The sequence below is a fragment of the Corapipo altera genome, unplaced genomic scaffold (assembly GCF_003945725.1).
Source record: "Corapipo altera isolate COAL_440 unplaced genomic scaffold, ASM394572v1 2b, whole genome shotgun sequence".
In the NCBI taxonomy this organism is placed as follows: Eukaryota; Metazoa; Chordata; class Aves; order Passeriformes; family Pipridae; genus Corapipo; species Corapipo altera.
In genome coordinates this window covers 36776405-36793070 of record NW_020884874.1, presented here as the reverse complement: position 1 = coordinate 36793070, position 16666 = coordinate 36776405, and the positions used below count along the sequence as shown (strand labels likewise).

At 37.0% G+C, this 16666-nt stretch overlaps 1 protein-coding gene across 2 annotated transcripts in view; it reads left to right on the top strand.

The window, feature by feature from the left end:
* The window catches only part of GALNT2 (polypeptide N-acetylgalactosaminyltransferase 2), a 120632-nt gene that overhangs the window by 72433 nt on the left and 31533 nt on the right, over positions 1-16666 (top strand). The window contains exons 9-16 of one of the 2 annotated variants that reach the window (XM_027669932.1): positions 735-822; positions 1371-1474; positions 5305-5431; positions 8062-8154; positions 8360-8443; positions 10166-10292; positions 11792-11911; positions 13201-15595. In XM_027669932.1, coding sequence (XP_027525733.1) covers positions 735-822; positions 1371-1474; positions 5305-5431; positions 8062-8154; positions 8360-8443; positions 10166-10292; positions 11792-11911; positions 13201-13356 — 899 coding nt within the window. In that variant the 3' untranslated portion in view covers positions 13357-15595. Of the gene's footprint in view, positions 1-734; positions 823-1370; positions 1475-5304; positions 5432-8061; positions 8155-8359; positions 8444-10165; positions 10293-11791; positions 11912-13200; positions 15596-16666 lie in introns of those variants that run through there. The other variant, XR_003532022.1, reaches the window with a different exon arrangement.

Below are 16666 nucleotides of genomic sequence, written 5' to 3'. Positions count from 1 at the left end.
TGTTTCCTATAAGAAGTTTGTCTTATACCAGCTCTGTATCATTGCCTAAAGGAGTTAATTTAATGGTTGTTAGGCAGGAAGCTGCTATAGGTGACCTACTGATCATGTCTGTTCTAGTGACCTTTATGGGCTTCTGTGCTTTTAGTTCATGATAGGACCAAACCAGCTGTTGCTGTGTGTACACACTTTTATGTACATGCATAAGCTAAGTAAGATTTTGGTGCTCTAGCGCTTGCCTGAGATTTAAAAAATGATGCACTTAAAAAGACAGTGGGAAAGTAAGAAGTTGAATGAATGTTAAGAAGGTAAGTGGGACCTACGTGACTTGTTGTGACCTTCATGACAGAGTGCTCTTGCTGATAGAGTACCAAGAGTACTGCATAAAGCCTGTGATCACTTACTAAGAGTGGAAATGCAGTTGTGCAGTAAAAACTGTTGGGAGCATTTGTAAAGATTGGAAGATCTTCATATGATGTTCTATTTGTCACTTGTTAACTGGGTTTCTTATTTTGTATGATAGATGATGACAAGAGAAAACAAAGTTATTTGGTAATTGAGATTATTCTTTTTTTATTGTCCAGTAAACTTATTTACCTGGTTTCCTACTTGTTTGTTTTCTACCCAGAAATTTGTACAAGTTTAAATTTTTAATTCCCCGTGTTTTCAGTCAACATTGTTACTAGAAGTTGAATGATGACCGCAGTCTTTTTAACATCCTATTTTTCTTCTTGAAGGCTTTGACTGGAACCTTGTATTCAAGTGGGATTACATGACACCAGAGCAAAGAAGAGCACGTCAAGGAAATCCCGTTGCTCCCATAAAGTATGTCTGTACCACCACTTCTTGACTAGACTAGTTTTGCAACTGAAGATAGTTAGAAATCATCATCTCTGAATCTGAAAGAGGATCTTTACTATAGCTTTCATCAATATTGAAATTTCATTCATATTTATGGAGACTTGTGAGACTCTCACAAATAAACTGTATTTTAAAAAATAGTTTAAAACACACTGGTAAATTATTTACCCTTAAGAAAAAGTAGATGTCACTTTGTTTAAAGTTTATATATTTTGAAGACTAAAAATATGGTATTGGTTTTAATGTTTTATTGTTGACACAAATTGCCACCCTTTACATAAGGAACTTGTGAACCAAATGGGAATTTTGAAGCTGCCTCAGAAAGTGGCCATAGCACTGTGTATGCCATAGAAATGAGTGCAGACAACATTTGATGTAATAGATGCAAAATTAGTTGCATTCAAAAGCATTACCAGTTTTTTCAAGGAGATATTAGCCTTGATGCACAAATAATAGTGACCCCCAGTTCATGGTTCTGTAAGTATTTAATTTAATTTTTCTTATTTGTTTAGGACACCTATGATAGCTGGTGGGTTATTTGTGATGGACAAATCCTATTTTGAAGAATTAGGAAAGTATGACATGATGATGGATGTTTGGGGTGGAGAAAACTTAGGTATGTATATTGTTTATCTTCTGATCAGTCTTGAAAGAGAGCAGGTTTCATCATTGCCTATGCTGTCATGGAGTCATGGTTTTCCTGATTCTGTTTCTTAACCTTTGCAATAGAATATTGCCTGACATCTAAACTTAGTGAGTTTTGTAGTTTTATGCCACTACTTTAACCCTAGGAGATAATGATGGTTGAGAAGGCACTTTTTCTGTAATTCCTTGTTTTCAGATGTTTAAGTGAGCGAGGTTTAAGCAAGAGGGAGGAGGGCCTGAAAGAACTTGTGCTTTAGCCACTTCTGCTTTGACCTGGTGGTTAAATCTGGCATTAGTAGGGGGTTTTTTTGGCTATTTGCATTACAGTATTGAACAAAGTTTTTGTCTAGTTAAGACTGGTATAATTGCGTGAAAACAAAAAAAGATTTGGAAGCAGCAGAATTCTAAAACTTCTCAAGACTTCCAGTCTGTGATTAGTGTAGTTTTTCTGGGTAGAGATGCATCTCAAATGTTCCAAAGAGTGTGTTTTAGGAAAAGTTCTAATGATAGGAGCTGCTCTACTGCACGTGCCAGCTACAAAATCCTAACTTGTAAAAACCCGTGAGTATTTTGAGTTACTGAAATCTGCATATGCATTAAGCATATGCTTGGTCTACAAGGAAATTTCTGCTGTATGCAGCACACTAAGTATGGAGACACGGTAACCAAATGTTTAACACTACTGTAACACACTAAGGTTGGAAGAGGCATCCTTAAAGTCCTGTCTCTGACCATCCTATGCAGTACTTGAAGAATCCTTTTAGGTATTCTGAACAATTACATTCCATGTTTGTTTCCTCACTATTCTGACTGTAAATTGCTAAATCGTATTGATATACTAATTTGTCATTTTTAAACGTCCTGCCAAGTCATTGGATAAATTTCCTGCAACAATGCTCCTATTAACTCTGTAAACCACTCTTGCCACTAGAATGCTTAAATAATTTGATTAGCTACAAACATGTACTTGAACAACTGAACTTTTTCTGAACATTTATTAACTACTTTTTATGGTTTGATATTTGAGGCCTTGATAGCAGGAAAGGGCACAAACAATGGCTCCTCACTCAAGGGTTCAAAAAGCTGTTCATGTTGCTCCTGCTGCATTCTGATCCCCTTCCTCCACAGGAAGGAGGAGATGGAGACTTAGGGATTCCTGAAAAGCAGGCAGAAGGCAGCTAATGATTTTTTCCTAGCTGTCAGACTAACTGAAGACAAGTAAAAACCACATGGCATATGATATAAATGGCACATACACCAGATACTGGAAAGCTGTGATGTACAGTTTAAAATTTAACGTGCACACTTGTCAGGCCTCCAGGCTCTCTGAATCGGTGGATCAGTGTTACATGCAAATAAACTGCTAAATGGACTTGCAAAATAATTCTGCACATTTTATTCGTTTTACAAAAGTTAACTTTTTTTCCAAGGGTAGGAATGCAGCTTGGCCAGCTAGGTCCTTTGTAAAGCTAATCGCCCCCCTTTCCATTCAAACTTCATCTTTCCTACAGTGGGGGCAGGGGGAAGAAAAATTCCCCCCCCTTTGGCTTTCTAACCTATAACAGGGAGCTTCATAGAATAATGGAATGGTTTAGTTTGGAAGGGACCTTGAAAATCATCTAGTTTCAACCCCCCTGCCATGGACAGGGACACCTTCCAGGGCGACCAGGTTGCTCAGAGCCCGATTCAGTCTGGCCTTGGGATTGTGGGGTTGTTTTGGATTTTAGATGCTGTATATTCTTTTTTTCTTTAAAAATCCATGCAGGCTTTAGAAGCCATGTTGGTGCAAATAAGAATTAGTTTGCTTCTCCCTATACGCTAGTCCTTTTGCTGCCTTTCCCATAGAGCTATTTGTAATAATTTTCACCTTTTTTGAGATTCTTCCCAAATTAATGTGCTGGAAAATATACATGTGTAGGCTTATGTTTCTGGGAATTTATAGAGGGAGAATTAATGAAATTCTTGTACACAGTAAAGGAAGCTATGAATAATGGAAAAAATTGACACAAAACATTTCTAACTTACTTGTAAAACAAAAATGTCTACATACATTTAATAGATGACAGTGACTTTTTGGATTAAACCTTCAGATGAATAATTGTAAAAAGTGAGCTTGAGGCATACTGCATTGACCTTTATTTTTAACTAGGATTTCAGTCCATCTCTTTCAGAGGCATGTATTTACTAATACTTAAATAAGTTTGATACTATATTTCAAACATTTAGTCTGCACTTGCTTGTCTAATGCAAAACCCTTTGTCTTTGATCAGATCTTTCTGTCTTCTTTCACTAGGCTGTTCTTACTGAGTGCAGTATCCCCTCGTATTGGGCTAATAACTGTATGAACTTTATAGCAGAACTCCATAAATAATGCTTCAAAATGGTACAAGAAAGCTATTACTCCTTTGCTTTCACTGTTTGAGCAACATGGGACCAAATTTGAGCTAGATATGGAAAAGCCTAAAGTCTTCTATCCATGTGTAATTTAATCTTGTAGTAGCAAAAGCACTTTTATGTTTCCAACTTCTTTAGCAGCAACCAGTCATTTACTGTGATTCTTTTTCATTCTCAAAATAAGAGGTGCAATGCTGAAGTCAGTGCTCTGAAAAATGTACAGAGAGAATATCATCTTTGCTTTAAAAATTAGTTTTGCCTGTTGTCCCACATAAATTCAACTGGAAAATCAAGACTGTAAGTTACTGTCAAGGGCAGTACTGTCATTCATATTTTGGAGGATAATCTATCTATAGATTGGACTATGTTGACTGTCTAAGGTACATGAATATGCCTAATTGACCCCTATGCGTCAGAATTTGTCACTGAAGTAAAACAAATAGGAAATGGTCCTTCTGAAAGCAGAGACCATCAAGAATAATGGCAGTTAACTTGCACTGCTGAAATCACAGCACTTGTTTCATATATTTATTTATTTTTATTTCTCTGGGCAGACCATTTTTTTTAAATCTGTGGTAAGATAGTGGTTATGAAGAGGCTTGAAACTAAGGCTATCTAGCAACAGCTGCTGGACTAAAGGGGGAATCATCAAAATTGAAACAGTGCTACTGGAAGCACCCTTCTTACTGCACTTAGTTGGAATGAATGAGGAAATGTTCTGTCAGTAGTAGGTGACTTCTGCTATCAAAGACCAAAGTTGAGAAAAGTGTATAAATATTTCTAGACCTTCTTGTCATCACTAATTGGTTCAGATCACTGGATTGGCTTAGAAGTGTCTGTTCATAACCTTCAATTTACGATTGTTTTGTCTTTATTTGGTCTAACTTCAAGTCAAGATTGACTTGATATAACTCCTACAGCCAATGTTTGGGAGTGTTTCCTTATGTACTATAATAAGTCAGGAGCTTGAATCTATTGATTGTTTTATTATGCCTTGATTTTTGTCCACTGTATTATTCTATCTTCAGCTGAAAAAATTTATTATAAACTAGATCACTAATTTATCTGTTAAGTGTACCTACTGTTGTTTACTCTTCAGGCAGAGCATAGCAATAGTATACATAGACTTAACTCACTTAACCACATCATGGTTTATGTATTTGGGGAATTCTGGTAACTTCAGATAGGAGAAAACATACAATTTTGCTTCCAAGTTAATATGATTATTTCTCATGACCTTGCAGAGTAAGAAATGCTCAGGTATGCCTTTGTTTATCCTAGAATTTATCAGAAAACTGCCTTACTCATCTTCTCAGCAATAGTCACTAAAAGCCTTCTCTGTAAATAGTATGCTACAAAATTACAGTGTTTTACAATGTTGGTCTTTCATTCCTGTTTTTATTTCAGAGATCTCATTCAGAGTTTGGCAATGTGGTGGGAGCCTAGAAATCATCCCTTGCAGCAGAGTGGGTCATGTATTCCGCAAACAGCATCCTTACACGTTTCCTGGTGGGAGTGGTACCGTGTTTGCAAGGTAACTGTTAAGGCTTCAGCTAAATAGCAATGTTTTGGATTTCTTCAGATGATCAGCAGGTGGCAGTAATTTCATTTTAGGGATCTCATCTTTAGAAATATATGCAATATTATCTATCATAGAAAAATATTAATTAAAAATAAATTAATGACTTTGAGGCAGTTATTATAGATTGGGAGAAGAGTCTGAGGTGAAAGAGGGAAACTTCTAGTGGACCCAGACTGAGAGTCTGTAAAAGAAGGAAATGCTTAGCTTGGCATTCCATCACTATTGAGCACTTCCTGTTTATTTGGTTTTAAAGAAGGCTTTACCTTCAGAACTGTATCATAAAACTTCATTTTACAGAAACAGTTTCACTGTTCATTAAGAACCAGAATAAAATAAGTTATGAATGTGCTTGCTTTTTGTTAATGTATGGTCAGTATGTGAGATGCAAATGATTATGTAGACTGATTCTGATATTTGTGCCAGTCTGTTAGCAAATTCATTCTCTCTCATTTGCCTTTCCAGTGCTGTGTTTGAAGATGCTTTTTCTATAGACCAAAGAAATTGCAGTTTTAAGGGATTAGATTATTGTGCTGGTTAATTTTGCTGTTGGTAAAATGCGCAGCAGTAGCTGAAATACTGAGCTGTCTCCTCAGTTTCTCTTCTTTGAAGTGAAAATAGCAGTGCTGATTTATGTTCATGATGTTTTTTAATTAATGTGGATAAAAGTATTATGTGACTGTGGTGGACGTTTTGATCAAAGCTGTATCAGCTATAGCTGAAGAATCACTGTAGGTTTTGGTTTAGAGAATGGTTTAGAGAATGCTCAGTGCTCAGGGGGTGAAGAAGTACAAGTTTCTGCTATAGATTCTGTAGATTAAGAGCTGGAAATAAAACTGTTTCTTTACCCTTGAAGGGATATGGAGCCCAAACTCCGTTTAACATGAAGCAACACAGAGGGTGCAGATGTTCTTAAATTTATAAGAATGTTCCTGATATTTTTGGACTTGTGATTCACTTTAGACTGAGGAATCTCCTTAGGGTGTCATTCTTCCCTTCCGTGCTGATTATACCACCAAGGTGACTTTAGTGAATTCAATAGTCTGCTAAAATAAAGTCACTGTCCTCTTTCTTCCACTAGTTATAGTAGGGTTTTTTTCTGCTCCCCTATTCTTTGAGGTCTGTATTTTATGCTGCAGTGAAAAATTAATAATAGTACTTATGGGAAAACAAAAGCTAGCAATGAAATATCCTCAATACATCACATCTCCGTTACAGCATTTATTGTGTGCATCGAGAGGGTAGAAAGATCTACCAATTAATCTGCATCATATAGGCTTAGGATGAAACTGGTTTAGTTTCATGAAGTTTTGAAATGGACGTTATAACAAGGAGCACGATTAATAAAAGTGAATAAATATATAAATATAATATGCATCTTTCCCACTCCTGCAACTTTTCCATCTTTGAGGTGTTGCCAAGATGCTGCTTTTCTTGTGATGTAAATAGGTACTTAAACATAGCTCAGTGGAAAAACAGGAAAAAGGTGAGGCTGTATGCACACAGGGTAGAGCAATGCATCATATCGGCATAGGTTGAAGATTCTGTATTCCTTGGGATTACAGCAAGATTCCTCACTTTATCCTGACTGCTTTTGTCTTTTGAATTGGAAAATTATATTAAAGAAGCTGTTGGCTCACTGAGTTTACTCCAGTTGCTTTAGATGAACTTGCTGCCAAATGTAAAACAAACTTCAGAACATGGCAGTTTCAAGTGAAATGAGACTTAATTTTCTAAGCAAAAATTATGAACAATAAAAGTGAATGAGTTTTACATGGAGTCAAGGGAATGGAAAAACCCATTGCACTTTTGCAGTCCAAAAGGAGATTTAAAGACAGCAGTTACATAAATAAAGGAATTTCGGTTAGAGATGTGTATGATTAGAAATAAAGCGTTTGGGATAGTGTTTTTTTCACATTAATTGCAATAATCTCTCTTGACTTTTAAAGAATTAAAAATATTTTTTGATTCTTTCTTCTCTTCTCTTACTTCAGCTACAGCAGACTTGTAGACTTGAACTTGTTTGGTGTTCATAGCTTTAAACTTCATGGTAGCTTATGTCTTTTCGGAACTTTGAATGCTGTGCTAGTAGGAATAGGATGAAGACTGAAAATGTCTTGCCTGTGTTAGCATATCTGCTTTCAAAAAGGTAAAAGACATTATTAAATATTGCCAAAAATTATTGAGATTTTTATGTTTCCAATTAGCTTGCTTTATCCAGGTGAACACTCACTAAATTTGGCTTAAGTTACTATTACTAAAAGACCCCAACCAAACAGCAACATAAAAAATTCCATGAAGTTTGCAGAAAGAACTCCAAGATGTGTATTAAATTCTGGATGAAAACCCAAAGCAGTGATGGGTGTGGAAAAGACATAAAATTTGTTCTAAATGCATTTATTTCAGTTACGTTAATCTCTAATGGTTTTCTATTACTTGGGTCCTTTATAGGGACTATTCTGCCTGGCTTGAGGCAGCTAACTATGTAGTACTAGGAAGGATTAAAATCAAACTGAGGATAAATTACATTATTTAATTACACTTCGAGAAAGTATAACCCATGTGTTTCATATGATTGCTCCTAGAAATACACGCAGGGCAGCAGAAGTCTGGATGGATGAGTATAAAAATTTCTATTATGCAGCAGTGCCTTCAGCCAGGAATGTACCTTATGGCAAGTAAGTCACAAGAGCTTCTTTGCCCTGTTTGTTTATTCTTCATGAGACAGCACCTTCTGAGGTGAAAGCAGTGCTGGCTCTCATGTTGTCGCTTTACAGTTTATTTCAACAATTCAACTGTTCTTGAGTTTTCTGTGTATTCCATAACATATATGAAGACAACAGCCTGACTTTGAAAACTACTTTTTTTTTTTTTCTTCTCTAGTATTCAAAGCCGAATGGAACTCAGAAAGAGACTTAGCTGCAAACCCTTCAAGTGGTATCTTGAAAATGTTTATCCTGAGTTACGGTGAGTTTTGGCTGACACTAGTATGCAGTTCTCTTTTTGGCCTCCCCAGAAATTATCAGTTTCTCTTTCTCCTTCCTTGGATGTGAAGGATGCTGTTTAATTTATCTGTGAATGCAATCCCTCATGCATGCTTATTTTCTTTTTGTTTTTATTAGTTCTGTCCCTTAAGAGTAACTTCTCCCTAGTAAGCTACTATTTCTTTTTCTAATTACTGCAACTACAGCTGCAGTAGCAGATATATTAGAAAACAGTGTCCAAAGGACTCAACTTACCTAGAAGTTAGTCTCCTACACAAGCCATTTGCTCAAAAGCACACTGTTCTGTATCCTGTTGTCATCCCTTTAAAGCTTGTGCCTTTGCCTAAGCACATACCTAGTTGAGCAAGGAGACTGAATCTCAGTATAGTACAAGTAACAGGAGTCAGCAGACAAGAGGGCCTTGTATGGTTGGCAGACAAGGGCAGATGCCTAAGACTCTAAGAAACTGAGTCTCTTGTCAGTGGATAATCACTGACTTTTGGGTAGGAGTGAGAAGAGGGAAGTAAGAGATAATATTGCTAACAGTTTCTCTAATATGAATGCATCCTAACTAGTGAAAAATCCTTGAAGAGAAACATTTTTTGAAAAGATACAAAGGTGGTGGTTAAATAGCCCATTAATAAGTATGTTGGTCAGATCTAAGTCCATAAACCAGTTAGTAGTGTAATGGTGCAAAATACTGTGTGTAAGATACTTAGCTTGTAAGAATACATGGTGGTTTTTTCCTGATGGCACTTCACGTCAGTGAATTCAGGTAACTGCTAGTGATAGATGTATAGGCTATGATGCAAAAGCACCAGCTATTATAGCTTCAGTGAAGTATATACAGTACCACACATACTAAGGAGTCTCATAAACCAGAGTGATGCTGAGGAAGTAAGTTTTCCTTTATTTTCTCTTAAAAGTGCCAGAGGATACTTGATTTTGTTTAATTTGTCAGAAAAAATGTGTCTTGCAAGCTCTCCTGGAAAATGTGCTACCATAAGTACTGCTGAAGTGTAATGTCATCTTACTCTGTGTCATCCCTCATGTACTCATTCTACTGGATTGAATTATTATAGTCATATTAGTCTGAAGTTTTTAAAGGCTCTGATATGCCCATGAACTCATGGACTCTACCCCACAACTGTGCTTTGCTGAATGGGCTTACCTAGGTATTTCCATACTATGAGTGTATTTTATATGTAACTGTTAGAAAATAGATATCAGAAAAAATTTGATTCCTTTTTTTTTTTTAAATTCCTAACCCCTTTTTTAATATTTCAGTAAAAAATAGTCTGAGAAAAATGTAGAATGTTCTATTTCTGCCACAAGCTACCTTACCTAAAAAGACAAAAGGTTTCGATGACCTTAATGATAGCATTAAGCTTTGAGTCACCTTAAATAATAAGTCATCTTTAATTTGGTTTTTATGCTGAGTTCATATGTTTATGCTCATTCTCTGGCACAAGTCTTTTTGTAGTGTGTCCTAAGCTTGCGAGTTTACTTGTGCTTGATCAGTTCATGATCAAATAATTGCCTCCCCTCAAAAGATGATTGAGATTTCCAGATGATAGTCATCACTGATCCTTAACATCTCATCTTAAAAGTACTCTGAGTAAAACCAAGGAGTTTAAAAAAAAACCTTAAAAACCAACAAAAAACCCCCAACTGAATTAAGCAGATATTTGTGGTTTTGTTTTAGGGTACCTGATCATCAAGATATAGCTTTTGGGGCTTTGCAGCAGGGTACCAATTGCCTTGACACTTTGGGCCATTTTGCAGATGGTGTTGTTGGAGTTTATGAGTGTCATAATGCCGGGGGAAACCAGGTCTGTATGCCATTAATTTTTGTTTTTCACAATGAAAGTCTTAAAAAAAGTGAAAGTGAACCTAAGCTTTTTAACTCAGGCAGTTACTATGTACTGGTGATAGGAAGATGATCCCAAATTAGCAGATCAGTTGTTATAACAGATTGACTAAATAGCTTCTCCCAAAGATACATTCGGTGTGCATTACATTATCCCCTTCCTTTATCACTACTAATATTTGCTTTTACACTAGAGGCCAAAAAAATTCCAGGGAATTTTGTACTTGTATAGAAGGCTTTCTCAGATGTCCTGATTTTCAAAGTGTTACTAGAGCTATCCTATGGCTGTGCCCTGTTTGCAACTTTTCTTCTCCTCTGGTATAGTGGAACTTGTTTCATTTTATCTCCATTATAGCTAGTCTTAGTTTCTGATCACTGAAGGAAAGTATCTGTTTCATATCATGAAGGGCTAAGTTTAAAAAAAAGGGATGGGATTAGTAATGTAATTTATTTCTGAAACACTGATTACTTGCAAAATAACATTTAAATGTAACCAGGCTTGGCCCCATATATCTAGGATTTTGTATTATACAACTAAATCCTCTTTAGTTGTTTGAGAGAAGCTAATTGAGCCATTTTAAGTAGCTGCAAGCATGACTTGGATAATTAGTGTGGCTTTCATGAAGTGACTTCTTTCCTCAAAGCATAGTTAGACAAATGACGACCAATGGGGATGCTGGAGATCAAATTTGAAGGAGAAAGGCATGTGGAGAGAGTCTAAACATCAGTGCAAGATCAGGATCTGTGTAAGAGGATGCCAAGATCAAACAAGCTGGGCAACAGTTACATATAGAACAGCTTTTCTTTGCTCATTTAAGAGTTACCTATTTAAATGCATTTAATGGAAATTCTTTTGTACCTCACACCTTGGATAGGAAGGAACATTTTCCCTCTACCTTTAAGTTTAGCCCTCTTGTGTATTGCTTTCTGGTGGTCTCTATTGTATTAAGAACTACTGTTTCCTCACTGTGGTCCATGTGCTTTTTTCAGTGTGTGAGTAGGTGGCCAGTGATGCTGCAGACCAAGCTTTTAGGGGTTTTATGTATGTAATTACATCCTTTTTAAAATATATATACATATATATAAAGAAGATACGGGGAAGGTGTAACACGCACACACATGTATATATACACATAAATAAACTTACAGCTAAATAGATATTTGGACAAATATTTTTACATCTGAAGCCCGGTATGACTGCCTGCTGCAGCTGTGTGAAGCCAGCAGAGGGAGCAGAGAGCCAGCTCAGCCCTGAGCTGACGTGGGGACACGGAAGCAATTGGAATTACTGTGTTTGGAAAGGACATTTTTCCTCTCCTGTTCTGTGGGAAGCAATGAACAATTCTAATGCTCACACATACCTACTTATAGGATTTTAACCTTTGCTGTATATGCAGAGATAGCATGTGCATCTGTTAATGTACACAATTTTGTACTCTTTTTTTTCTTCCTTTTTTGTAGGAATGGGCCTTAACAAAGGACAAGTCAGTGAAACACATGGATTTGTGCCTTACTGTTGTGGACAGAGCACCTGGTTCACTAATAAAACTTCAGGGCTGTAGGGAAAATGACAGCAGACAGGTCAGTATGTCGTGACTGCGCTCTGCAAACAGTGGGGAAAACAAGGACTGTGAATGAGAATGCAAGAACATGCACTGGTGATCGTCTATAGCTTCTACTCTTCATGCTGTTGTTTATGTGTGTAAAGCTAGGATGCGTGATGTCTAGACATAGCAGCAGGAATAAGCTTGTGTGTTGAGCTTTTCATAGCCAGTGATAATCTTTTGTCACTTTTGTCACGTACAGGTTCTAACCCAACAGGGACCTTATGTAAAGGTTTCACCCAACAGCACTATGTGTAACAGTCTTCAACTGCCATGTCTGTTTTCTGAAATAGATTTTGTGTTCCACAGTGTGTTTTTGAAAGGTCTTACTAAATTAAGTTTGAAGATTGTGTAGTCTGTGTCTCAGAAGAGTGTTCTTTGGCTTTCCTTCTATTCAGTGGTGACCTGTTTATAACAGTATTAGACTCCTTAAATTTTTTTTTATTTATACAGTATTGTAACTTCATCTATTTCCCATGCCTGAGGAAAATCACATTTGCAGAGTCATACCATCTTTTTGATCTAGTCATGTAACAATTCATCTGTTTCTGCTAAGTCATCAGTTCTGATCATCTGCCAGCTTCCTTGCTTCTGCATCTCTGTTTGCACACAGATAACTGAAACTCTGTCCTTCGTGAGGGAAGAGTATTCTTGCCACTTTTCAGAACAGGAAACTAAGCAAGATTTTCTTGATAAGGTTTACAGGGCCCAGTATGTTAGAAATATAAGAGAAAAACCTTGGTTTTTAACATCCTGTTTCTGGGATTTACTCTGTGCTTTGACATCACGTTAGGCAAAGAGCTTTTGACAGCACAAATTGACTGACTGGTTGTCTTCTGCATAACTGAAAGATGTCTGACAAATTTCTGGATTTCTGTAAAGTTGTCTGTATTGATTCTGCTTCTTGCTTCTCTATGCTCAGTATTGTAGTGGTATGTGTATGGATTTTAGGATTTTTATTTTTTTCTTCATACCAAAGGTTTCATGCAGGTAACAGGGTATTTGAGAAGTTCTGAATTAGAGGAGAATGGCTTGGTGTATTCTGCATGTCTTGCAGAGTGTTAGCTTAATGAACAGCTGTTTTGGCAAGGCTTGCCATAACTTACATACTCTTATTCAAGAATCATCTAAACTGCTACTATTACTGCAGTTTTCACAGCTTTCCCAGGCACAAGCCAGGGAAGCTTATGAAGACTTGAAAGGACAGGATGTAGAATTCTTCCTTTTCCTGCCTTTCCAGGTCAATAACTGTGTTTTCTCTTCCAGAAATGGGAACAAATCGAAAGCAATTCTAAACTGAGACACGTTGGCAGCAACCTCTGTCTAGACAGCCGAAATGCCAAAAATGGTGGTCTCACCGTTGAGATCTGCAATCCTTCTTTGTCACAACAGTGGAAATTCACACTTAATCTGCAGCAGTAGAAGGACTTACAAGCAAAATGCTGTTTCAACTGAAAAACATTGGGCAAAGTTTTGATTGAATTACTGATGTATTTCTTAAAACTTTCCATGGAACTTATATACCTCAGTATTCCACCTTTATCTGAAAGTAGAGTGCTGAAGCAGACACCAGGGATCCAGGGAACTCAGAGCACTGCAAAGATGGCACTGAGCATCACTTCACACCAAGAAGGAATTGTGCTATAAACTTCAAGGTTCCTTTCTGTCTTCAGTTACTACTTGCACAGCAGATAATTAACTCTAGGAACAACTGACGTATGATAAACAAAAGGATCTGAAGAAACACCTGTGGGGAACAGGGTGTGGGAGGGAGGGTGGGAAAAATTACTAGGAGAAGGTCATTTGAAAACTCCATTTGCATAGAAGTCATGGTTTGTTATTTCCAGGAACAGAAGTGTCATTTTGAAGTTGTTTTTTTTTCTCCTGTGTGTACTTGGTAATTTGAATATGAACTTTTCTATGATGGACTCTAAATATAAATATATGAAAGTATATATATTGTCAGCTCCCAATGATTTATATCAGTTTTCATCATCCTGCAATTATCAACAGTGATTGACATACATATAACCAGAAATTGGATTGGAGTGCTAAGAGAGAGAAACTTTATGAAGGTGTGGATTTTGTGCTACTGGATGTGATGTCCGTGCTAACACTGGATGCTTTTGCTTTGCAAAGTGGATCTACTTCTTAACACTTCACCCTTACTAGAGAGATCATGAAACTCAGGAGGAAAAAGAAAATAGCAGAAAAAGTCAATGCCTCTGCCCAGATGATCACTTGGATTGTTTATTCCAACTTGGAAATTCATTACATGTGCTCTGGATAATGTTAAACTTGTACTTGATATTTGTGTTGATCACTTCTGTAGTACTTAGTCTTTAAAATACTTCTTCCTTTGTTATAAAATTATATAAACCGCACAGATCTTTTATGCAGCGGTGTTCATTCAGCACAGTTTTATTCTGGGCCCTAATGAGAAAAATTTGTCTCCAACTCCCCTTTTGAGCTGTAGAAATAAGTTACATCACTGATGACAGCACAGGATCTGAATTTTAGTTTGCAAGGATGAGCAACTATGTAATATCTCTGAATTGCACTTGCTTAATCTATAGACCTACTACTGGGAAATTTTATTCCATTTTGTTTCTTTAAATGGAGCTTTTGAGTGGATTCAGGGTTGGCTCTGGGAGTCAGCCTGGATACCTGCATAGCCTTTGTGTTTTTAACCATAGAACTTGTGCATTTTGCAGCTTCGGTCCAGCTGATGTCATTTTTATAAAATAATACTGTCAAAGTTAACCCCAACTTTGACATGTCCTTTCTTATGTTTGCATAGACTATATACTTTTCTATTAAAAGCAAATGCTTCAATGAGCTTTTAAAATGAGAAGGCAAAGTAAATAAGTACTAATAAATGAGACAGTATTGACAAAAATTAGTGCAGATATGAAGTGCCGGGAAGTGGGTTTGGAAAGATGATGATCTTGGAAAAATGTAATGGTTGATTGTAAGGAGATGAAGAATATGTGCTGTACTGTAGAATGGTGGTACAGTCCCCCTCTTTCTTTGTCCTGGGAGTAAAGTAGTTCCTGATTTTTCATTTTCCTTTGGCTGTATCTGTGCATTAGGTGTGGGGATGGTACTCTTCTGGGCAACGTGGCTTTAACGGTGCCAGTCAGTGAGCCCACAGACACCTTGTGTGTCTGAAGTTAAGACTTGCAAGTACCTGCATGGGGGTTTGGATTTGGATGGGGGTGTTAAATCCAGTTTTAACCATCCATTATCTGACTCTTTTTATGAATAATTAATACTTTTTTCTTATCATTCACAGTCCACTTTGTCAAAAACTTGCCTGTTTAGAGGCCAGGCAGTGGTTAAACTATTTTCAGTGTTTAGTCTCTCCTTGTAGCCTTTTAACCTAGCTGAGAACTTGAAGATGTTTCATAAACATAGCAATAGATTCCTTCATGATTTGGAAATACAAATGCTGAAATACGGGCTCAGCAGAAGCCAATTGTTTCAGGTTTTTAGAACTAGAATTTAAAAGGAAAAAACACCAGCCCAGCCACTCAGCTTCAACCATGGAGGTATTTCCATTTGCTACTTTGATCAAAGTGAGGGTAGCACTAACTGACATGAGCAGTTGCAACTCTGAATATTGACCTGCCTCTTATCTCTCAATCAGAATTGCTAGTTTTAAAAAAAAAAAAAGAAATCCATATTTCATCTCTTTAGTCTTTAATGACAGCAGCAATCATAAAGTAGGAATATTTTTTTCAGTATTTTTTTCAAGTCCCCATGGGTGCTGCTCATAGGGGTTTTAATATAGGAGCTGTGTGTCGCTTTTCTTTGAGAGAACGGACAAGAAGAGGTATCCTTTTGTTATGTTTACATGACAGTGTGCCAAAGTTACTTACTGTGATTTTAGGGGTTTTCAATGTTGAAGAAATTCACCCATTTGAAAGATAAATTAAGAGCCCTTGAAGGAAATTGCGATGGAGTCTCCTGAGAACTTTTCTTACCGTCTTCAGAACAAGAATGGTGATATTGTTTATTTTGCAGATTTTCAAAACATAGTTTGAAAACTGTTTTTTTTCAGTTGGTTTGAAAAGTCTGCTGTACAGAGCTTGTACTTGTTCATTTTATAGATGGAAACCATCCTTGAAAATTTGTTTAACTTAAATAAAGAACAACGCTTTATAGATAAATGTGTGCTAGTTGATACAACTGAGTAAAACCAGTAAAAGACTGGCTGGAACTTGTACATTCAAGTAGTTTTCAAATGCTTCAGTTCGCTTGGTAGCTTCATAAAGTTCCTGTTCTAGAAGTGTGTATATATGGGTGTATATATCTATTTATGAAAAGAGATTTCTTTTGTATGTAATATTATAACTTTGAGGTAATTGTCTTATTCTAGAAGCTGTTACATTGAAGAGTGGGTTAATGCCAACTGTATAGTCACCTGAAAATATACTGTCAAGGCCCTCCTCCCTCCTGCCCCTTTAGGCCTAATCTTCTTGAGACTTCCACTGTCCCTCTCTCTGCTGCCAGAAATCACTGTGCCAGTGATTCCACAGATCTAGTTTAGAGACCTCGCAAATGATCCTGCACCAGCACAGCTGGGGAGGGAGCAAATCCTCCACGGGAGATGATGGGCAACTGTGAAGTGTGAGATTCTCCTGCTGTCGTAAGAGTGAGTGGGGCTGCAGCCAGGGCTTGATGCTCAGTCTCAACATCACCTTGGCAGAGGTGGGCTGCAGGCTGAAGG